At 60.3% G+C, this 23,878-nt stretch overlaps 1 protein-coding gene across 1 annotated transcript; it reads left to right on the top strand.

The window, feature by feature from the left end:
* The first annotated feature begins 2,537 nt into the window (after positions 1-2,537).
* On the top strand, positions 2,538-21,151 carry HHIPL1 (HHIP like 1). The gene is made up of 9 exons (XM_004584533.3): positions 2,538-2,909; positions 6,417-7,063; positions 9,997-10,140; positions 13,500-13,828; positions 14,064-14,190; positions 14,504-14,649; positions 15,644-15,725; positions 18,254-18,336; positions 20,551-21,151. The coding sequence occupies exons 1-9, from the start codon at positions 2,631-2,633 to the stop codon at positions 21,120-21,122; spliced, it is 2,409 nt and encodes an 802-aa protein (XP_004584590.3). The 5' UTR covers positions 2,538-2,630; the 3' UTR covers positions 21,123-21,151.
* Positions 21,152-23,878: the final 2,727 nt, after the last annotated feature.

The raw sequence follows: 23,878 nt of genomic DNA, 5'->3' as shown, positions 1-23,878 counted from the left end.
CGGGCATCTGGGCTCCTGCCACCCACCTGCGAGGCCTGGATGGAGTCCTGGCTCTTGGCTTCAGCCTGGCCCTGTCCTGGCTGTTGCTGCCATTTGGGAGTGGAAGATTTCTCTCAATGTCTCTCCCCTCACTCCATCTGCCTTTCAAATAATTAAATGCATATATTAATTTAAAAAAATGAGTTGGGAGTCTAAGATTTATTTGAGCTGAACTGATCCAAAGCCAGGAGCCAGCAGCTTCTTCCAGGTCTCCCACATGGGTGCAGGGCCCCAAGGCTTTGGGCTGTCCTCCATTGCTTTCCCAGGTCACAAACAGGGAGCTGGATGGGAAGTGGGCTACTGGGATTAGAACTGGTGCCCTTTTGGGATCCTGGCATGTGTAAGGTGAGGACTTTAGCCACTAGGCTACTGCGCTGGGCCCATGACTGGTCCTTGATTGAAAATTTATATTTGAATCATGTGGTGCTTAGTCTCTTTTTACTGCTACTCCTCTCTCTCTTAAAAATTGACTTGGTTTACTTGAAAGGCAGTGTTACAGAGAGAGAGAGAGAGAGAGAGCTAGAGAGAGAGATCTTCCATCTGTTGGTTTATTCTCCAAATAGCTGCAGTGGCCCACTGTGGTTGGAGCCGGGCCGGGCCAGAGCCAGGAGCCAAGAGCTTCTTCCAGGTCTCCTGTGTGGGTGCAGAGGCACAACGACTTCTGCCATCCTCAGTAGCTTTCCGAGGTGCACTGTCAGGGAGCAGCTGGGACTCCACGCAGCACCCATATGAGATGCCAGCATTACAGCCAGTGGCTTAACCCATAATGCCGCAACACTGGCAGTGTTGTAGGCTGGCTGTGGTTGTAAGGCTGGAGGCATCACAGGTCCCCAGAGCCTTCCCTTCCCCACCGCTGCTGTCACCGCACTTCCCCAGAGGGGCCTCCTTGGCCAGGGTTTGCCCCGGCTTGTGCCAGCATTTGATCCAAGGTCACTGCCCTGAGAAAGCCCTGGAGAACTTGCTTTGTAGGATTGCCAGTGGGCTCTATGCATCTGAACTGCTGTCTGGGCGCATCCTGGGAACCCAGCTCTTTGCTAAGCTGCCCGGCCTGCCTGGCCAGCAGGTGCATTGTCCTCGGTAAGCCTTGCTGGCTTGCTCAGGTCGCACATTTCACATCTGAGCCTTGCACCTCTGGCAACATAATCCATCTAAAGCTAGACACTGTGCCCTGTGCTCCCAAGACAGGAGAGTCCTGGGAGCCTGAGCCAGTGTGGAGGCGCCAGGTGTGTGTGCTAAGTCCTCAGCCCCTTCAGGCACCCAGCTCGCCTGGAGAACGGCCAGCCCGGGGAGGGGGCGCAGACACGACTACAAGGGGCACACGGGCCACATCCTGAGACCACCACTTCAACATATGTGGATCCAGCACATGGCCCAGCCTCTGGCAGGCTTTCCACCAGGGTGGAGGTAGGGCGCAGCGGGACACCAGCAGTCAGCCTGTCTGCCTGGCGTTGCAGGTGGAGGATTTGTAAGGAGTTATTCAAATATCCCACCCTGGACCCGGCACCATTTCTTCTTCCTCACAGCTCGTGAAATTCGCACCAGTCCAGCCGTCCACCAATCAGATGTAACCTGGCATTCCACCTGAGAATCCCACCCCCAATCTTCCAGCCCCTTCCCCAGCCCCGCCCACTCACCAATCATCCCTAGGCATTCAGCTGCAGTTGCCAATCCCCTGGGGCCTCAGTCCCTCCCAATCCCCATTCCCACACCTGGCAGACAAAAAGGCCCCCAGGTTTGGCTCTATTTCTCTTCTTTGCTCTTCCTCCCCGCTCTTCCGGCCTCCCTTCCCCACCTCCCTTCCCCTTCACCCTGTTCCTTCCCCGCTGGAATAAACCTCTTAAAATACTTCGTTGCGTCTGGTGTTTTCAGCTCACGGTAAAGAACCAGGTTGCGGGGATTAGCTGCGCGTAACAATATCGTAATATCGTATGAACTAGAACTCTACCACTGTTTTAAATAACTAACAGGATTAGCCAACCATGCCACCACACACACCCCACTCCCACCCCATCCTGCACACTTTAAAAGTGTGCCGGGGCTCACTCACTTCTCAATCCAACAGACACCTGAACTAACTGCCTCTCTACGGGAGGGCCAGAGGGGAGGCCACTCAGCCCCGGGCCTAGGGTTCACCTGCCCTTGGCCCCGTACCTCCATTTTTAGCTTTCCGTGAAGCGCCCTGATGTGCGGATCTGTCTTGTGTCTCCCTGGCCCTATGTAAGCGGCCGCTGGGACCCAGGAGTCCAGCCTCGGGGTTCCTGGGCTCCTGTGCTTCGCGAACTGAACTGCGCCCCGGGGAGGGGTGTTGGGGCGGGAGAAGCCAAGCTCCAGGCGGAAACGACGAAGCTCGCATACTTGGGACCCGGGGCTTCCAGGCGGCCCGGCCATTGTGGTTGGAAAGCTACGGGACCGGACGGCAACCTCAGGGCCGCTGCGCCGCCCCGCGCCGCCGTGTCCGAAGGTCCTCCAAGTCGAGGCCCGGTGGGCAGCTCCCGCCCCTCGCCGGCGCCGCGAGCGCCCGGGTGCCGGCGGGCGGGAGGCGGGTGCTTGGGGCGCGGCCCGGCGCTCGCGGGTGGCGGCGCGGGGCCGGCATGGCGGGGAGGCGAGCCGGAGCCGGGGCGCTGCTGGCGCTGCGGGTGCTGTGGGCGCTGTGGGCGCTTCGGACCGCCGCGCACCCGCAGTGCCTGGACTTCAGGCCGCCCTTCCGGCCGCCGGAGCCCTTGCGCTTCTGCACGCAGTACTCGGCCTTCGGCTGCTGCGCGCCCGAGCACGACGCAGCGTTGGCGCAGCGCTTCGGGGCCCTGGCTGCCCGCGTGGATGCCGCCGTGTGGGCCGCGTGCGCCGGCTACGCGCTCGACCTGCTGTGCCAGGTGAGCGGGCGCGCGGCGGTCGGTGACCGCGCCGTGGGTCGGGACTCAGAACTGGGAGCGCCGCTGGGGCGGGAATCACCGGCGCGCAGCGGGCGTGGGAGGCTGGAGGCCCGTGGAGGGTGCAGTACGGCCCAGGGCGGGGGAGTGGGCATCATTTTTGTGACTTGACCCCTCCTGCTTCAGGACATCCCTCCCCTTTGGGGGGCTTGGTGTGTGTGACCTGGGATCCCCTCCGGCCCCAGTAGGCCTCCGTTTCTGGGGACCCGGGTGGGACGTTTGCCTGCTCTGAGCTGCTTTGCCCGTCCCTACCAAGGCTGTGGGTTTGGGGGGAAGTCCCGCAGGGTGGCGCTGCTGCCTGTGAGCCCGGGGCTCCCTCTCCCAGGCCCTGAGCTCCGCAAGTCTCCCAGCTCTCTCCCTGGAAGGCACCCTCTGCTGGCAGGAGCTCCCTGGAGACTTCACTCCCCTGGGGACACCCTCGGGTTCCCCTAGTTCAGTCCGGAGCTTCTGTCCGCACTGCACGGGGCTGTAGCTGTTTGCTTTCCCCCTGCGGGGTCCCAGCTGCAGCTCAGTGCCAAGTGCCTGACACAAACAGGGCAGGCCTGGCTGGAGGGGGCAGTGGACATCTGGGGAAGCCCTGAGTCTAGCCCTGGCCCTGCGGGAGGTAGCCCAGTGGTCAGCTTGTCCTCTGCCTGCAGGGAGCACCACATGCATACAGTGAGCCCTGGTCCCTGGCTCTGACCCTCGTCCTGTTTGGCTGAGAGACCCAGCGTGGTCCTGGGCACAGGTGGTTAGTTCCTGTTTCTTAACCGTGGGGACAGTTCTTTACTAGTGTGGCCATGACTGAGACTCGGGGTGTCTGCTGTTGGATTTCTGCAGTGTCCAGCCCAGGGACATCCAGGAGGCATTCAGGCAAGACGCAGAGGCGGCTGGCTGCTGGCCCTGTGGTGGTGACACAGCCCAGCTGCTGGGGCTAGGTCCCCCTGTTGCTCATGTGGTCAGGCATCTGGGCCAGGCGCTGGCAGGTTGAGGAGAGAGGCACAGAGGCTGTTGGGGAGGATGCCGGGGAGAGAGTTGCTCACCTCTGTGGACCTTCCTGCAACCCTTTCACTCCACCCCTGCCTGGCCTTGTTCCTACCCAGGGCCTTGCCCCTACCCAGGGCCTTGCCCCTACCTGGCCTTGCTCCCATCCAGGGCCTTGCCCCCGCCCAGGGCCTTGCCCCCACCCGGCCTTGCCCCCACCCGGCCTTGCCCCCACCCAGGGCCTTGCCTCCACCCAGGGCCTTGCCTCCATCCAGGGCCTTGCCCCCACCCAGGGCCTTGCCCCCACCTGGCCTTGCCCCCACCCAGGGCCTTGCCCCACCTGGCCTTGCTCCCACCCAGCCTTGCCCCCCCCCCAGGGCCAGAACCGTCCAGAGTCTGCCCTGTGCAGGGCATATGTGTCTGTGCATCTGTGCTCAGCCAACTCGCAAGTACTACATGCAAGCAGGGCAGGAAGGGCCAGAAGGCTTGGTGACATCTGCCCACGACAAGCTAACGGGGAATCCAACGGAGGGACAGCCCTGGGCGCCTCTGGGAGTGACTCATGTCTGGAGTGGGTCTGCAGAGGGCGGCTGAGGCTGGGTCACCGTTTCCCTGACGAGCCTGTGGCGAGCTCTGGCAGGAAGGCTGAGCCCTGAGCCAGCCAGGGCCCTGCAGCTCACCCAGGGAGGCAGCCGAGGGGCCTGTTGGTGACAGCGTGGAGGCCTGCGTGTCTGAGGCCTCGAAGTCCCTCTTCCAACAAATGCCTGTGTCCTTGGGGAGGACCGGGGCCTACTTGGGCACATGGCCTCCCCGCTGTGGCTGCTGTGAGCCTCCCATGGAACCAACTTGCCCTCAGACTGCAGTCAGCTGGCTCGGTGACTGGAATCTGAAGGGCGCAGTGATGTGGGTGCGGAGACCCAAGTTCTCAGGCCTTCTACTGGGTGTGATAGCAGGGAGCTGGACTGGAGATGGAGCAGCTGGGACTTGAACCAGTACCCATGCGGATGCGGCAGGCTGGTACCACGGTAGAGGCTTACTGTGCTATGCCACCGTGCTGGCCCATCCCCATGGGTTATCTGCCCCCTACTTCCCTGGAAGCTCAGGAGTCCCCCTCGCTGGTGCTGTAACTTGCCAAGAACTGTTGGCCTCACTGCTTGCACTGACCTCTAGTGTGGGCACTGTGTTTGCAGGGTGGGTGAGTCAGAGAGTGGAGGCCATGAGAGAGGGGCCCAAGGCCCCAGGGGTGAGAGGCCTGGTGTCTGATGTCTCTGGCCTGGCTCCCTGGAGACCTCTGCAGCTCAGGGCTTGCGAGTACTTGCTTCATGCCCACCAGGCTGTTTCTCCCACTCCTCACTGTGTCTCCGGACAGCCCCCAGCTCACTGCACACCCAGCACATGCTTGTCCAGGAAGCTGCGGACTTGTGAGTGGGTGGCCAGGAGATACAGTCTCGGCCCTGGTGTGGTCATCTCCTGGCACGTGGCCTTCTGTTAGCCTCAGCTCCTCATCTGTAGGAGTCACCATGACCCGAGGTCGTCACGTGCTCCCTCAGTTGAGTCAGAGCTGGCCTTAGCCTGGTGAGCTGAGACACGTGGTGAATAATTACAGCCCTGCAGGCCAGGGAGGTCCAAGGTTTTTGCTGTGGTTGTGGGCATTGAGAGCTGGGGTGGGTCCCTGCAAGCCAGCGTGGAGTTGGGCAGACCTGGCTCAAACCCTGGCCTGGGTGCTCAGCGGCTTCCTCATCTGTACTGTGGGTCTGAGGCTGCAGTGGTTTCCCGAGGACAAGCCTGGTGCCGGCGCTTTAGCTGCCGAGGGCCTGGGAGCTCCTGGCATCTGCTAGGGCCACTCCTTAGGGACGTGGGAACTCTGCCTGCCGGAGAAGGGAGGGAAGGGCCTGTCTACAACGGGAACAGTGCGTGCTGAGCTCAGAGGGGGCTGACAGCAGGAGGGGCAGGTGGCAGGAGCAGCGGGGAGAGGCTGGAGCTGGGCAGAGCTGGGTCCAGAGGGCCTGGCCGCCTCGCACTGGACCCCTGGCCTCGGCGCTGGCTGGGCACTGGCGAGGCCCATTCTGGCTCCCACACCTGTGTTTCCACAAAGTTCTGGGAGACAGCGGTGGCCGGGATGAGCAGAAATTCCTGCCCTGATGGCATTTATGTCCCAAGCAAGGCAGGCAGAGAGCATGTAAGCTAGTGCTTTTCCTCATAATACCAGGTAACCGTGGGGGGTCTGGTTTGTAAGCCAAGTGAGAAGGTCACAAGGAATTAAAGTGGGGACGGGGAGGGCCTGAGGGGGCCAGGGGTAGAGCTGGGGGAAGACTCCAGGTGCAGGTGTGCACACCGCGCCCCTGCTGTGGCTGGCCTACAGCCGGTGCTCAGGAGGTGCTGCCCCCAAAGCCAGGGCCAGCTGTGGGAAGGCGGGAGTCCTGGGTGGCTGCGGTTGAGTGCACTCATGCCAGCAGAGGGCTTGGAGAGTCCCACCTGTCTCCACAGGAGTGCTCGCCCTACGCAGCGCACCTGTACGATGCCGAGGACCCATCCACGCCGCTGCGCACGCTGCCCGGGCTCTGCGAGGACTACTGCCTGGACATGTGGCTCACGTGCCGGGGCCTGTTCCGCCACCTGTCGCCCGACCCCGAGCTCTGGGCGCTTGAGGACAACCGGGCCAAGTTCTGCCGCCACCTGGCCCTGGATGATGTGGACTACTGCTTCCCCCGCCTGCTGGTCAACCCGAACCTCAACTCCAACCTGGGCCGCGTGGTGGCTGACGCCCGCGGCTGCTTGCAGCTGTGCCTGGAGGAGGTGGCCAATGGGCTGCGTAATCCCGTAGCCATGGTGCATGCGCAGGACGGCACCCACCGCTTCTTTGTGGCCGAGCAGGTGGGGCTCGTGTGGACCTACCTGCCCGATGGCACACGCCTGGAGACGCCCTTCCTGAATGTTAGCCGGGCAGTGCTCACCTCGCCGTGGGAGGGCGACGAGCGGGGGTTCCTGGGCCTCGCCTTCCACCCCCGCTTCCCGCTCAATGGCAAGCTCTACGTCTACTACTCGGTGGGCGTGGACTTCCACGAGTGGATCCGCATCAGCGAGTTCCGGATCTCCAAGGATGACCAGAACACTGTGGATCACCGCTCCGAGAGGTGCTTTCCGGGGAGCCTGGGCTGGGGTGGGGGCAGGGCTGAGGGAGGCAAGGAGCAGAATTCCACAGGCTGGTTCTTGAAGATTTAGTAATTTTTTTATTGGAAAAGCAGATACACAGAGAGAAGAAGATACAGAGAGAAAGATCTTCCGTCCACTGGTCCACTCCTCAAGTGGCCACAACAGCTGGAGCTGAACCAATCTGATACCAGGAGCCAGGAGCTTCCTCAAGGTCTCCCATATTGGGTGCAGGGTCCCAAGGTTTTGGGATGTTCTCCACTGCTTTCCCAGACCACGAGCAGGGAGCTAGATGGGAATTGGAGCAGCTGGGACATGTACCACTGCCCATATGGGATCCCAGTGCATGCAAGGCGAGGACTTCGGCCACTAGGCTACTGTGTTGGGCCTCACTCTGGTTCTTTAAACTTTTTTTTTGTTGTTGTTGTTGAATGCCAGGGAAAGGACAGGGGAGCTGCTATCTACTGGTTGCCTTCCCAAGATACCTGCAATAGCTGGGGTTGGTAGGAGCTGGGAATACCATCCAGGTCGTGGGTGGCAGAAACCCAAGCACCTGTGCCACCACTTGCTGCCCCCTGGGCGCTGCACTAGTGGGAGGCTGGAGCTGGAAGTGAGAACCAGTACTCTGGAGCCGATGCTCAGGTGTCACCCTGAAGGATGGGCTGACCCAGACACCATGCCGAGAGCCTGCTCCGCTCTGAAGGACCGGGTGACCCAACACTAGGCTGAGCTCCCCCCGAAGGACAGGGCAACCCAACGCCAGACCGAGTGCCTACCCTCCTGTAGGACCAGGTGACTCAACACCAAGCCAAGCGCCTACCCCCCTGTAGGACTGGACGACCCAACACCAAGCCAAGCGCCTACCCCCCTGTAGGACTGGACGACCCAACACCAGGCCAAGCGCCTACCCCCCTGTAGGACTGGACGACCCAACACCAGGCCAAGCTCTTGTTCCCTGCTGAAGGACCAGGCAACCCAACACCAGGCAGAGCACCGGCTTCCCAGTTCGTTTGGTTCTGATGAAACCCGGTGAAGTTGGGCGCGTTGGGTCACGCAGGTGGGAAGCAACAGAGCTAGAAGGCTGGGCTGTCTTCAAAGCCCTCCTGTTCGGCATCCTGCCTCCTCCTTAGGGCCAGACACCTGTCCTTGGGCTGTCCTGTGAGCCTCTCCCTTGCATCCCATGTCCCAGGCCACCGGCTCTGCTTCCTTCCCAGGCTTCTCCATCCCTGCCTCCAGGCCACTGCAGGCTGGACAGCGCCTGTGCTCCGTGTACTGTTCATGCCAACAGCAGAGAGACAAGGGGAGCATTATGATAGCTGTGAGGCTCAGTGGATCTGGAGGTCCAGCATTAATTCTGGTCTTGGACTTCCTGGCAGCCAGAGTGAAAAAGGGAAACTTAATTCCTACGATGTCATAGCAGCCTGTACGGTCAGTTCTTTAAGAAGGGTTAATACACGAGACTGACAGGGGGAAGACGGAGACACAGAATGGGTGTACCCCCAGTGGCACTGGTGACTTGGAAGAGAAACCCTTGTTGAGACTGAAGTCAGAGCACTGCCGGGTCAGCCTGTGTCTAAGTCTCCAACTGGACTCACTGGGGAGGGGGACCTGGCCACGTGGCCAGCTGGCTTGAGGCAAGGTCAGAAATGTGTAATTGTCCTTACCTGAGTCTGTGTCTGTCTCTTCCCAGGGCTGGGACCCCCATGGCAGGCGGGAATGGGAGGTACTGGAGTGCAGGCTGTTTGCTGCCCACCCTGGACTCCCATGAGAGGTGGGGGCTGGGAAGTGCCAGGGTGTGGGCAGTGTGCCGCCTGCCCTGTACTCCCCATGAGCAGAGGAGTGACGGGGAGGCCTGGAGGCTGGGGTGCGGGCTGTGTGCTGTCCACCCTGGGATCCCGTGGGAGGCGGTGTGGTGGGGAGGGCTGGGAGGCGCTGGGGTGCCGGCTGTGCACTGCCTGCCCTTTAGGATAATCCTGGACAGGATTTCCAATGTGGACTCTGGGGGACCAGAGTGAGAGTGCTGGCTTCAAGTTCCCTGAACTTCATTCCCAGATTTTCTTGTCTATAATGATAAGGAAGCAACAAGTTGGCGGCCAGCCCTGGGAAGCCAAACTCACCAGAGACATTTCAGCCGCAAGGCAGTGAGAGCTGGAGGAGGGACAGGGCAAGGTCTCCTGCCTCAAGGCTCCAGCTGCCCGAGGCTGCTGCCTGCGCCTGGGCTGAGAAACCAGGCAATGAATGAGCTGTTGAGTTCCTGCCCTGGGAACTGGACTGATGGGGTGGGCACCCCGGGGGCCCGCTCACGCCACTGTTGGGGTCTTTGTTGCTGCCTCTTGTGCAGCAGCTCCAGGAGGCAGAACCGTGAGCTCCCCCTGCCTCTTGGCTGCTCTTTCTCTCAGCTTCCTGCAGTGGCGGCATAAGAGGCTCCCAGGCAGGAGTGGCTCACTGAATGTGGCCCCTGCCCTCTGCTCAGGGTCCTTGGGAGTCAAGATTCTAGCAAGCAAGGGTGCAGGTGCAAGGTTCACAGCAAGCAAAGCCGGCGTGTAGGACGCTGGGGTGATGGGGCCATCATGTATGCCTGGGACCAGGTCCACAGTTGACATACTCCTAACGCAGCAGGTGCTGGCAGTGGAGGGCAGTTAACAAAGCAGGAAACCAGAGCTAGGATACTGGTGTTATGATTCCAGCTGGGTGCGCCATGTGTGGGCTGTGTGACCTCGAGCAAGTTACTCAGAAGTGTCACCAGGTCTTGTTCAGCATGTGTGTATCACCCTTGCCCAGCCTACCCACCAAGCCCTTGTGACAGTCGCTTGAAATGACATGGAGGTATTATGCTGAGACTTGTTTCGGTTTTGGTTTCATGCCAGGAAGTCTGGGTGATGATTCTTATTGATGGTAGGGGTTTATCTGCCTTTAGGATAATCCTGGAGATTGAGGAACCGGCCTCGAACCACAACGGGGGCCAGCTGCTCTTTGGGGACGACGGGTATCTCTACATCTTCACCGGAGATGGCGGCATGGCTGGCGATCCCTTTGGGAAGTTTGGAAATGCCCAAAACAAGTAAGTGTGTTTGGAGCTGGCTGTGCCTTGGTCTACCTAAGCTCTTCTCTCCTCTTCCTCAAGGGGAGCTTCTCCCGGAGCCGGGAGATACAGCGTAGGGGCGAGGGATCCACCTGCGGCTCACTGCAGACCCCATGAGTTAGAGGGGGAGGAAAATCATCTGCGGGGGAGCCTGCTAATGAGCCTTGGTAGTCATACTAGCCCCTTGTCACAGCCCCCTGCTGAGTGACAGGAAGCCCAGGGATGAAGGCGTTCTCATTTTATTTTCTTTGTATTGTTGTTTACATAGTTGAGAGGGATGCGTGCCATGTGGGTCTGTTAGGGTGAGGAGGGGCAGGGGATGGAGGAAAGGGATGGAACAATGTTTTGATTTTTCCCCCTGTGTGCACAGTGGGGGAAGGGGAGGGGGCCATTCCTTGCTGTCAAACTAAATCAGCGTGGGACTTAGGGGATAGTCCTTTATGACGCTTTAGAGACTGCTGTGGGGGAGGGTGCTTCAAGGGTGCTGCTTGAGTGGTTGATAGTTCTGCTCATCAGCTTTATTGCACCAGGGTTGGAAATCTTTCCAGGGTCTATGGACTGACCATGTCTACCTGTCGTGGGATACAAGAGATCGCACCAGACAAGTCTAGGATGTATTAAGGATCTTGTCTATCAACCAAGCTTGGTGATGGCAGGGCCCACTAGAAATTAGCAAATTAGAAGTCCAGTGGCAACTCAGTCTGAATTGAAACCCTAAGAGGAACAAATAGACATTATCATGAAACCTGTCTGTTGAACTGAAGACCTATGTCCCAGCTTCCCCAGCGATATCAGTTATCCTAAGAGATGTGCAGCGATACCTGAACACATAAAGCTACTAACATTCACCTTTTCCTGGCTTCTCTGTCCATGCTCATCACTGATTGCCGTCCCCCACTGGAACCCATGAAAGTACCCAAACTAGAAACACAAAGCATCTGAACCTTTGCATCTTCACGGACTTGCCCAAGCAGTGAGTAGAGTGAAGACTACAGGATACAGGGGCCATGTTCAGGGGTGACCTGTCCTGCGAGTCTCACTTGCCAGAGAGCAAGTGAGTAATGGGGAAGGCCAAGAGTCATAGTACAAGAGTGACAGAGAGAGAGAGAGAGCCAGCCCCTCCCTATCATGGGCCTTGATGGGAGCTTGTGAGGGGAGTCGTTACACAATAATGCAATACTGCCCCCTCTCAAGTTCTAGATGATGATAGGTGAGCATCATAGATGGGCAGAAGGGACCACCTAGGTCGGGGAGATGTGGCTTTCAAGCTCATGACCATGAACTAGCTGTCTAGGACCACAGCCTGCCTTAGGACACTCAACAAAACAAGTGATTCTAAGATCAGCCTGAGGCCGTGAGTGCTGGAGGAAGGGAAGGGGCCCACCTTGGCCCTTTGGGAGCTTGAAGTGTCACGTAGTACCCCCAATGCCCCAGATGGGGAGCTGCAAGTTGTTCTCACGTGCACATCTCTCAGCAGGAGCACAGGCCTGCCCTCAGTGCCCTGGTTACATACCCACACATGCTCACCTCACAGACACAAACAGGGATACTTGGGAGTCTTTAAGTCAGCAAACCACCAACCCTTCTGCAGCGCAGAAAATTAGAACAGCGCGCATGATGCTGGTGACAGCCAATAAGGCGCTCACAATGTGTGGCTTGTGCCTCCCTCGACAGCAGTGTGAGAGCCAGCCGGCTCTCTTGCGTTTGGGATGTGTTTGCAGAGGAAGTTGAATAAACAGAAATTACAAGCTTGTGGGTAATTGGGCAGAACCTCAAAACATTGTTTTACTGTTATGAGTTCTGCCTGCCGGGTGGTGTGGAGGCCCCCGGGGTGGGATCCCTACTGTGATGTGCAGCAGCGTGGAGTTGGGGGAGGGGGCAGGGGTGGAGGGAGCCAGGGCCAGCAGGCAGGGGTTAAGCAGCACGAGGCATCTGTGAAGTGGGATGGGGAGTACTTTGACACGGCTAAAGAGGACGTTTGTTCTGTGTCTGTGGAGGTAGGCAACTCATGAGTGCAATGCTGTGTAAGAGTGATGGCACATAGCAGTGTCAACATGCAAACCACGGCAGGCCACATTAGGGACATCTGAGTGCTATCAGGAAGAACAGGAAGCGACACATTTTTAAAAAGTGCCTAAAATGTATTTGAAAAGCAGAGTGACAGTGAGAGAGGGGGAAAGAGAGACAGATCTTCCATCTACTGGTTCACCTCCTAATCACTGCCAGCAGCCAGGGCTGGCCAGGCCAGTTTTCAGAGAGGTCTCCTACCTGGATGGTGAGGCCCCAAGTGCCCAAGCCGTTATCTGTGGCCTCCTTGGAGTGTTAACAGGAAGTTGCACCAGAAGTAGAGGGGGGACTCAATCTTAGATATTTTGATGTGGGATCCCAGGCCAGGACTTGATCGTTGCCATACAGTATCCACCCCAAAGTGATGTGTTTAATAGCAGTATGGAGAAGCACAAACAGGGGCTGCGGTGGTGCCTCCTGCAATGCTGGCATCCCATCTGAGCGCCAGTGTGAGTCCCAGCTGCTCCACTTTTGATCCAGCTCCCTGCTAATGCCCCTGGGAAAGCAGCCAAAGATGACACCACCCACATGAAGTTCCAGTCCCCTGGCTGGCTTCTGGCTTCAGCCTGTCCCAGGCTCAGCTACGGTGGCCATGTGGGGAAGTGAACCAGTGGACGGACAGAAAGTAAAAAGAAGCATAGTTGGAAAGCCCTTCCTCTTCATGGTGTCCTCCAAGCACATTATGGATTTTCCGTCATTGTTATCATGTGGCCAGTGAAACCAGAAAAGCGACACCCTGCATTCCAGTTGACCGGGTCGGGAGCACTAGGGATGAGTCCTGGTTCTTTCCCAACTCCTAGCCCTCACTGTGCTCTTTCTCTGGCTCAGCAGACACTGGCGGCTCCCTCTTCATCCACTGTTGTAGTCAGCGGGCTGGGTACTGGAGAAAGGGGGATCCAGGCCCTCTGTCTACGGGGATTTTTTTGCCCTCCAGCACAACTCTATGCAGCAGAACTGAGCAGGGTTGGCGGCAGGGCCCCCTGTGCGACTCAAACTCCACTGCCGCGTCTGCAATTGTGGGTCACACTCACTCATCTGGAAGGGTCCTGGGGAGATGGAGGTGATGCAGTGGGTGACCTGTGGCAGCCAGGGCTTGGGTTCAGGGCCTGGCAGGCGGTGAGATGTCCCTTAAACGCGGAAAGAGTGTGAGTACTGGAGCTGGCAGGAGCCGCTCCTCTGCCCCAGCCTAGGTTTGCCACCGGCACAGGTACCTCTCCCGCAAGGCTCCTGCGTTCCCAGCGGCCGCAGCCGGCGCTCCGTCACTCCCGCAGGTCGGCGCTACTGGGCAAGGTGCTGCGCATCGACGTGGAACACAACGAGCACGGCCCGCTCTACCACATCCCTCCCGACAACCCGTTCGTGGGCGACCCTGCCGCGCGGCCTGAGGTCTACGCCCTGGGCGTGCGCAACATGTGGCGCTGCTCCTTCGATCGCGGTGACCCGGTGACAGGCACGGGCCGCGGGCGCCTGTTCTGCGGCGACGTGGGCCAGAACAAGTTCGAGGAGGTGGACCTGGTAGAACGCGGCGGCAACTACGGCTGGCGCGCCAGAGAGGGCTTCGAGTGCTATGACCGCAAGCTGTGCGCCAACGCCTCGCTCGGTGACCGCCCGCATCTTGCCTGGCCTCGGCCCCGCGGGTGCCCCCTCCCCACCTCCTTGGCCCCTATCCCGGACCCCGTCCACACCCAAGGCTGCACGCAGGTCTCCTTTGAGGAGACCCGTTGCACCTCCCTGGCTTTCTCCCTCCTGCACCTCCATCTCAGGCCCTCTTGGTGATCCCCGTTCCCAGAGGCATGTGGCTACTCTAGCTCACCCCCCGTCTCTCCCCTGTGTAGATGACGTACTGCCCATCTTTGCCTACCCACACAAGCTGGGCAAGTCTGTCACCGGCGGCTACGTGTACCGGGGCTGTGAGTACCCCAACCTGAATGGCCTCTACATTTTTGGTGATTTCATGAGCGGGTAAGTAGCGGGTGGCTGGAGGGCTCCACCCCTGGCTCCTGGGGTGTGCGTGTAGGTGATGCAGTGCTGGCCAGGCCCTCCCCGTTTCCTCTTAGTGTCCATCCTTTAGAATAGGGCTAATAATTCCCGGGTCACTCACCACCTGTGCAGAGCCGCTCATGTCACTCAGGTGGGTGACCTTGTACCCTGGCCCTGGGGACACAGAGGAGTGGCTGGCTGGCTGGACAGATGGATGGGTGGACACTGTGGTTGGGGTGGGGTCCCTGTTGCACATCACACCCACAGGACTCCCGCAGCTCCTGCTCCTTTGCAGACGGCTGATGTCCCTCCGAGAGAATGAGGGGACAGGCCAGTGGCAATACAGTGAGATCTGCATGGGCCGTGGCCAGACCTGCGCCTTCCCAGGCCTTATCAACAACTACTACCCACACATCATCTCCTTCGCTGAGGATGAAGCCGGTGAGCGTCCCTGAGGCCCCCTGCCCCCCAACACCCGCAGGCTGGAAATAATCGCTGCACCGCGGAGGGAGGCATTGGAGGCCAGGCCTTACCTGTGCGTCCTCCTCCACAAGTCCTGACCTCTCTGAGCCTCTGCTTCCTCGCATCCGTTTGTGTCAGCCAGATGACATAGAGAGACGACGTGGGGCAGGGTCTCCAGCAATCAGTGGACCAGGAATGCGGGCATGCAGGCAGGTCTGGGAGGAGTGCCTCTCCAGAGACTTCTATCACTATCCTGGGTTCCTGAAAGCAGGAGTTGGTGGCCCTTTGGAAACCACCTCAGTGGCGGCATTTCAAAGCAGTGTGGATGGCCTTACCGCCTGCCAGCAGGCCCTGGTGTTTGCAGGGCAGGAGGCGGGGTCCCAGAGGGCAGATCCAGCTCCTGCCTTTGTCTCAGCCCTGGGATTGTTCCCGACAAAAGCCGGGCTGGGGGTGGGGGGCAAGCTGGCCCTGTGGATGCTTGTCAGGGTTGCTAGGCAACATCCATGGCTGGCAGAGTTGGGGGCAGGGGGACCGGAAGGGCCCAGGCTGGGAAACCTTTTTGGGAGCAGCCCCAGCCCCGGCCCACTGAGCCCTTGTGTGCTCTGAAGCAGGGGTGCTGGTCCCCTGCAGATGCGGGGCCTAGAAGGAAGGTACAGCAGCCTCTTGCCTGGCCGTGGGTAAGCTAGGTACCCTCATTTGTGCCGTGGGGTGTGTGGTGTTGACTGTGAGACCCAGGCAGAGGTCAGCCAGGGCTGGGTCACCAGGCAGAAGGCTGGAGGGATGTTCAGAGCCTTGGTGGGTCTAAGCAGAGTGACCTGTTACCAGGCAACTGTGCCGAGAAGCCACCGCAGTGTGGCCTGCCCCAGCATCTCACCGGTTGAGGTTGGGTGCGTTTCTGGAACCAGGGAGCCTGCAGCTGGCTGGGACAGTCCTGCAGGCCGCCGCCTCACTGTCACCTGCTCATTATTCAAAGGGGAGCTATACTTCATGTCGACGGGCGTGCCTAGTGCCACAGCTGCCCAGGGAGTTATCTACAAAGTCATTGACCCCTCTAGGTAAGTCCCTGCACCTGACTCCCCAAGGCGAGGATCTCTGATAGACCCATTTCAGATGTGAATAGCAAGGCCCAGGGAGGAGAGGCACCACTGGTGATGGGCAGGTGTCCATATGGACCTGCCTCCAAGGGGGGGGCTGTTCAGACAGAAAGGCGCGCGGCGTCTCTGGCTCTGCTGCCACCGTCTCCCCAGACGCCCTCTGCTGCATCGTCCCGTTTCCTCGGTCTGGCATGCTCCCTTTCCACTCCTCACTTTCTGGGAGAAAAATTCCCCTGGGCCCTGACTTGGCTCTGGAATGCCCCTCAGACCCCCTGACTCTGATGTGTCCCCCCACCTGAGCCTGTTCCCTTGCTCCTCCTCCCCTCCCTCGCCCTGGGACCTGCCTTCACTGAGCAGACCCCTCCTCCCAGGAGCCCTCAGGCCCCTCCCTGGCTCCCCTTGGTTCTGTCTACACCTGCTCCTGGTGCCTGGCCTCGGAGCAGGAGTGTCAGGTTAAGGGCTGGGCTGTGCGCTGACTCCTTCCATGCGTGGCTCATTGGTGCTCAGTGACCCATTTTCTGGAAGAGGAAATGAGTCATTCAATCATGTGCTGGGGCCCTGTGAGTCCAGGCAGGGAACCTTCTCCAACCCCTTTCCTTCAGCCCTGGTCTGGCCTCCTTGTAGCTCTCACTGTGCACCCCCAGGCCCCCGCTCTGCCTCCTCCCAGATCTGCGAGTCACCCTCTGGCCTTGGGTGGCACTGCCTCCTCCCAGATCTGCGAGTCACCCACCGGCCTTGGGTGTTTGCTGGCTTTCCCGCAGCTTGTTCTCGGCCCAGGAGGGTGTCCCGGCAGTTGCTCAGGCTTGGCCCCCCTGGGAGAAGCCCCAAACTGGGAGATGTGAGGGTTGGAAAAACCCAGAGGCACCTGTTAGGTGTGGAAACCTCATCTTTAATTGGAGAGCAGTTTGGGATTTACAGGAAGTTCCCAAGGCCAGATGCCCCCAGGTTTAGTCACCAGGGACTGTGACAGCTGCATTTCTTCTTCCTTTGTCCCGGGGTTTTCCTGGTTGGTTCTTAGGGTCTGCCTTCTCTTCTGGAATCCCTTCCTTGCCTTGTCCTCAACTTCCTGTGGTCCCTGCTCTGAACCATCTAGGTTTGGCCTTGTTTGCCGCCACCCCCTTTTTTTTCGTAAGGAAGAATCTATTAATCATTGACATGACTGTTTCAAGAAGCACTGGGCCCTGTCTCCCTGTGTCCCCCTCTTCCCCTGTGTGGTCCAGGGTTCAGAGACCTCTGTGTGCCTCCGCCCCTGTTGGATAGGAAGCCTGCCATGTCACCCCATCCCAGGATGGCTCCTTAGGCCCTGTGGTTTCTGCTAAGTCACTGTCCCACTCTGGGAGATTTGAGGTCATTTCCGGTGTGACCAAGGCCGCTGTGCTGTGGAGAGCACTGGGCTAAACCTGGTGTTCGCACCAGCTGCTGCCTCTGGCCTGGCTCCTTCTCCGCTGCCCTCCCCTCCTTGTTGTCTGGGCTTCAGGGGAAGGGAACCCAGATTTGGAGAATATGAGCCGCAGAGGCCAGGCGTGGGCTCCTCGGCGCCCTCCCTGCCCAGCCCTGGCCTTCTCCTCCTGTCTCTTTTGGAAGAAATATGTTCCCTTCATATGGAAGGCAGAGGGGCGGGGTGTGCTCATACACAACTCCTGCGGCACTTGAAGGGCAGTGTGCTAGCTTCTGCCGAGCAAAGGTTTTTCTCTGTGATTCCCTACAGAACAAACCCCTGCCAGCTGTGAGCCAGAGGTCAGGACAGGCAAGCCTGGCCCAGCCCGGGGGCCTGGCTGGGCCTTCCCAGCCACCGTCCAGTCCCTCCTCCGTATCCTCCATGGCCAGGCCCGCCTGGAGGCTGCTGCGTGTCATGGGGCTGCTTCCCACCTCGTGCTGACGGCGCCCTATTGAAGTCTGCGCCCGTGGAGGTGGGGGGCAGTCCCTGAACAGGGCCGGTCTCATTCAGAGAGCCACAGATCCACGGCCAAAAACTAATTAAGATGGAATTCCATTCCTTCCCTGTGCGTTGTCGCAAAAATGTCAGAGGAGACCCAACTGGGAGCCTGGCAACCGCTCTGTACCTCCTCCTCCCCCAAGCCCTCAGCTCTGTCCCAGCCCCCCACAGTAGAGCCTGCCCTCACCACTGCCTGCTTCCCCAGGTCCAAGGGCCTCTCCCCTCATGCAGCCCCAGAGCTGCAGGAGCCACAGGGGCCCATGGAGCCCAGCCTGCAGCCTCGGGGAGGACAGGGACTGCTTCTGCCTGTGTGAAGGACAGGCGCTGTGCGGGCGGCAGCTGCTTGTGTACTCACCCAGCCTGGGTTCCCAGGACCCTGTGGCTGCAGAGTGCTCAGGGATTCTGCAGGCCGCACGGCAGTAAACGCCCCCCTGTTTCTGCCCTTTCTGTCTGCACCTCCTTGTCTCTGCCTCACAACAGGACAGGTGCCAGGGGGACATAGGCAGGGTGGCTCCCTGGGTGGTCCTCATGACCCCCTGTGTGTCTTTCGCAGACGGGCACCACCTGGCAAGTGCCAGATCCAGCCTGCCCAGGTGAAGGTGAGGAGTCGCCTCATCCCGTTTGTGCGCAAGGAGAGTAAGTGCCCACTGAGGGGAGCCCGGGGAGGCGGGGCGGGGAGACCTTACAGACTGCGCCTGCCGCCCCTCCACCCAGCCCAACTGGCCCTCGGGACCCCCAGTCTGGCTCTCACTAGACACTATTTCAGGGCTAGAACTTCAACTGGGTAGTGGTCTTATTTTAGTAGTCCTCAACTCCCTTCTTTAGTAATCTATTTGAAAGGCAGAGTGGCAGAGAGAGAGAGAGAGAGAGAGGGAGAAAGGAGATACAGCTTTCATCTGCTGGTTTGCTCTTGGCTGGGCCAGATTTTTCTGGGTTACCCATATGAGTGGCAGGGCCCAGCTCCTTGGCCATCTTCTGCTGCTTGTCCAGGCACAGTGGCAGGAAACTGGATAGGAAGTGGAGCAGCCGGGACCCAAATCGGCACCCATATAGGACACTGGCATTGCAGGTTGGGGCTTAACCACAATGCAGGCCCCTTGGCCAGGTGCCAGGTCGTGGGGCTGCATGCCTTAGAAGGTACATGGCTGGGGGAGGAACACCCGGTGCCAGGCGAGGTCTTAGCGTTCTCAGGAGAGATGAGCAAGAGGACACATCTGCGTGAGGACAGGGAGAGGGCAGCGAGTGGCTAGGAGGTAGCTGGGCTCTCGAGGTTCTCCCATCAGCCGGACGTTCAGTGAGAAGGGAGGCTGGTGAGCAGACTCCTGGGCAGCTGGAGGGCTGGGCGAGTGGGTTCTCGGAAAGGGTGCTGCCTTGGGCCCATGCTAGGCACGGACAGGGTCCCGTGTTGCCAGGCCCTGTAGCCTTTAAGGCACTGGGAACTCCCTCCTGCCTGCCCTGGAGCATATGGACTCGGAGCTGGGCTCCAAGTGAGCAAGGCAGCCTTCTGGGCTGCTCCGTTCATCTCAATGGGAAATGTTGGCAACAGGTTCAGAATTGTCAAAAGCAGCCTGGGGCCAGAGGAACTAGCTCAGCGGGCCAAGTGTGCTTGCTCAGCTCTGTCCCAGCTGGCAGGCTGGGTGTCTGGGGGGAGGGGCTGGAGGCAGGGGCTGGGCATCTGAGGTGGGGCAGGGTGCAGGGCCCGAGGAAGGGGAAGCCTGAGCTCAGTGTCTGGGTGTTGCTTCCAGCTACAGCAGCTTCTGGCTTGGCGAGGGCCTGGCTCTGCTCACCATCCCCAAGCTGGATGCTGCGCCCCAGGCCGGAGCCAGACCAGGCTATGTCCCGCCTGGATGGGACAGAGGAGGTATTTAGTGCCCAGACCCCGTGACACAAGTGTGTGCCGGGTCCCATGGGAAGCCTCCCAGAGCTGCGCGAGGCTGGGGTGGGGGTGGGGCTCCCTGGAGCCTGGGAAGCAGAGGGCGTGCGCAGGGGGACAGAGCAGAGGAGTCCTGCAGTGGCCTGGGGAGCTGGATGGCCTTCCCGGAGTGGGGGATCACCCTTGGCTCAGCCTGCTAGCCAGGGCCTTCTCAACTCTGAGGGGTTTTCTTAATGGGATTGGCCAGGGTGGGTCAAGAGATAAAGGGACTCATCTGGCTTGGGGACAGTGACCCTCCCCTGACCTCAGAGCTGTCCCACCTGGCCCTGTGCCTGTGTGGGGTGGGGCTGGACAGAACACATCTTATGTAGACCTTGGAGTGTCCCCTGGGGCTAACCTGCACCCAATCTGTCCCCACATCCTGCAGGGACAAAGGTCATGACCCCGGGAGCTGCCCAGTGCTGGCACTGGGGACTCTGCTCTTCACCCCACTCCCAGCTTGGATCCGTGTGGGCCTTGCCATGTACCCCGAGAGTTACCACTCGGCCCACTGTGGCAGGGGCAGCCTTGCCAGTCGGACTCCCTTGGGCCCTCCAGAGGGTCCCATCTGGGGACCACAGCACCCTCACCCTGAACACCAAGGATGGAAGCAAAAAGGCCTTTCTCGCTCTTGGAAACCACCCAGGGAACCTTGGGCTACATGGTCAGGATTATCTCTCCCACCAGCCTGGGCACTCCCCAGCAGATGCTGAGGGAGGGCCCACAGCAGACCGACAGCAAGCAGGTGCCAATGGGTACTTGGTGATGAAGTGCCTGGCACCTGGCTTTAGACTGCACACTGCAGGCCTACTGTGCCCCAAGAGGCAGTCCAGGGTCTTCAAGGGCTCACGGAGGGCAGGTGCAGGGCATCTTTCCTGCAGGGGACGCTCCACTCTGGGCGGCTGTGGCCCTTCTATCTGTGCTCTTTCTCTACGCAGAGTTCATCCACACCACGGACAGCACCCCACGCCCCAAGCCGCGCCCCACAGCACAGGCACCCACCAAAGCACCGCGCCGCAGGCGTCCTACGGCTGCTCCGCCTGCGCCCACTCCGAGGCCTGCCAGGCCCACCCCGCGGCCCACCAGCCCCACTCGGCGTACAGGGGGGCGGAGAGGTGGCGGCGGGCGGCGGCGGGGGCGACCAAGCACAGCGATTCCTGCGCCCTCGGACGGCGCAGTGCGCCTGGTGCGGCCCGCGGGCCTGGGCTCTGGGCGCGGGCGCGTGGAGGTGTTCGTTGGTGGCCGCTGGGGCACAGTGTGCGACGACGCGTGGGACGCCAAGGCGGCCGCCGTGGTGTGTCGGCAGCTGGGCTTTGCACAGGCCGTGCGCGCCGCCAAGCGCGCGGAGTTCGGCGAGGGCCGCGCGCTGCCCATCCTGCTGGACGACGTGCGCTGTGGCGGCAGCGAGCACAGCCTGCTGGAATGCGCGCACGCCGGCGTGGGCAAGCACAACTGCGGCCACGAGGAGGACGCGGGCGTCGAGTGCAGCCACCAGGACCCTGGCCCGTAGGCCCGCCTCAGCAGCCCTGCAGTGTGTGCACACGGGTCCAAGGGCGGAGCACGAAACGGCTGTGGCTTAGGAAGTGCCCCCAGCTCCCACGATGCCATCCGGTGGCCACGGGTGAGGTATGCGCGGTGTGACGCCGGGGGTGGGTTGCTGTGAGTGGGCGAGAAGCGCTTCTAGTCACCTCAAGCATTTCAGACAGCAGCCACAGCACACCTGGCCGCGGCCTCGGAGGACAAAGGAGAACCACTCTCCCGAGGCAGGAGTGACCCAGGCACAGCCTACAGACTCAGGGAGGGGAGCAGCCTGGGAGGTGCCAGGTCAGCTGGACCCTGCCTGGCCTGCAGAACGTGGTCCAGACCGTGTGGACTAGTGGCCCAGCATGGCGGACCTAGAGGAGAACAGAGAGGTGTGCAGTGGGGGCGACCTCATCTATGACTGCCCGGGAGGAGGCCAGCCCCTGCGCTGGAGAAGCCTGCTGGGGAGCCCGACCTCCCACTCCTCCCACTTTGCTGCTGCACAGAAGCCGCTGGGACCCCAGAGGGGCTGGATCCCTCCTGCCTAGCGACTGGGCTAAGACCTCTAGGGCCGCCTCTGTCACCCGTCCCTGCCCGCGCTCTGGAGGTCCCAGAGGTCCGTTTTTCTTTGCCTCCAGCCCTGCCTGGGGACTGACCAGGCAGGCTGTGGGCAGAGACCTTGTCGGCAGGGTCTGTGCCAACAACATGACTGTTCACCACCACCATTTTGTTGCTTCTCTCGGGACCCCTAAGAGGTGGGGTGGGAGACAGGGGAGGGCTGAGGGGGTAGGCAGGTGAGTCCCTGGGCAGTGAAAGGGGATTTCAGTCCATGCTGGGGGGCTATGGAGTCAATCTGGGGCAAGCCCCCCCCCCCCCACAACCTGTGCATACACTGGGGATGTTGGAAGGAGGTGATGATGATGAGATCTGAGTTGAGCAGGCCCTGGTGTGTGTGTGCCAGCAGAGATGTGGTAGGAACCAGGGCCTGACCCCCGGGAGGCAGGGTGCACACGGAGTCCCGTGTTCCTTGTTGTAGACGGCGCACACCTGTGGAGGTTTCTAGGTGCGTCCAGCATCTTACCTGTCATCCTTTCCCCCATGCCAAAGGTCAGGGCAGGTGCTAGCCCCCAATACCGTGCTCCCAATTCCCAGATGTGGAAGCCGAGACTTGGGCAGGTGGTGGTTCCTTGCTAAATGTCAACAGGAGTGTGGAGGGGCGGAACTGCTTCCCCACCTGTACCTGGCCGCTCTGTCCCTGGCCTTTGGGTCCTCTGGGGCTCGGGGCCAGGACTGCTCCTCATCCCAGGAGCTCCCCCCATCTCTCCACCTCTCATCCCATCTCCTGGCAGAAGCCTGGGGCAGAGGGGTGGGCAGAGAGGGACTGCCCTCTGCCCAGTGTCGCCGCTTTCTGTGAGTGAGGCCTCAGCCTGCAGTCCGTCCACCTGGGCGCTGACCGAGCCCTGTTTGTCCCTTTGTCTCCTGTGTCCCTCTGGCACACCCCGGCTGGTCATGGTCTGGTGGACACTCCTTCCTGTGTCTGCAGCCCTAGGGATGCCTGAGTACCCTCCCCCCACCTCCTCAGTCTTGGGGAGGCTTAGAAGCAGCAGACTGGGCTGCAGTCCTGGCTGTGTGCTTGGAGCACTCAACATCCCTGGGCCTCCCTGACACACAGGCCGTCAGCGGGAGCCTGGAGTGAAAGGTGAGCTGACGTGGCGGATGCACCTGTTGGGCTCCAGCCAGCTCACGCTGTGGGACAGGAAGCAGAACACCAGGCAGCATGGTTCTCTGGTGTCCCACTGGCAGCTGCCGACAGTCTGAGAGCAGGCAGTGACCTGATGCCGGAGGACCAGCCTCAGAAGGATCAGGGAGGAGATCTTAGAGACAGAGGAGAAACAGCCCCTTCCGGCTAGCAAGCAGAACCCAGGTGCTGGTCAGTGGGCCCTCCCTGGCACAGCAGCCTGCCTTGAGCTCTCAGCCAGGGGTCTCCCGGGTGTAATTCCTCTCATCCTGATGATGCCCCTTCTCCGTCACCTGGCGTCTCATCCAGATGGGGGATGGGTCCCAGGATGGTTATGCAACACATCTCCAGGGCTGTGCAGGCAACTCTGGGGGAACTCATCCTCCCCCTCCTTGGCCTCTGCCCCTCTGCCCTGCCAGGCACCTCCCCACCCGACCCCCGCCATCCCCCACCACTGCCTTGGGGCTGCATTCGGAAGCCCACGCCCTGTAGCACAAGGAGAATCGCCTGCAGAGGTGCGTACCCCTGGCCTGCTGGGGCCCCTCTTCCAGGGCACGTGAGGTGTGCAGGCCCCACTAATCCTCCAGGGGGCTATCCGTGCTGTGGACTGGGCGCTGCGCTTTGAGGATCATACAGGCCGTGTTCAACAGATGCATAATCTGACGTCATTTAAAGCATCCTCATACCTGTTTTTTTTTTTTAAAGCAAAAATACAGGTAAAATTTTAAATCTTTTATGTAACCTCACCATTCACACTATTTTAATGGGGAATCCATACTGAAACATCAGTGAGTTTTGCAAGGATGCCTTTTGTGTTAAGCCCAGGGACTTCAGCGTGGGTTTTGCACACCACCTGTAATACTTGGCCAGGCTTGTTTGCAGGACCAGGTGGGCCAACCTGCAGGCCTGTCCAGCTAGGGGCTAGTGGGGCGTGGGCCACGTGCTTCCAGGCAGCGCCCTCTGCTGGCCAGTGGCGGGAGCAGGCGCTCAGCCCTGGACCTGGACAT

Source organism: Ochotona princeps, chromosome 26 (assembly GCF_030435755.1).
Source record: "Ochotona princeps isolate mOchPri1 chromosome 26, mOchPri1.hap1, whole genome shotgun sequence".
In the NCBI taxonomy this organism is placed as follows: domain Eukaryota; kingdom Metazoa; phylum Chordata; class Mammalia; order Lagomorpha; family Ochotonidae; genus Ochotona; species Ochotona princeps.
This window is presented reverse-complemented; position numbering and strand designations above follow the sequence as displayed.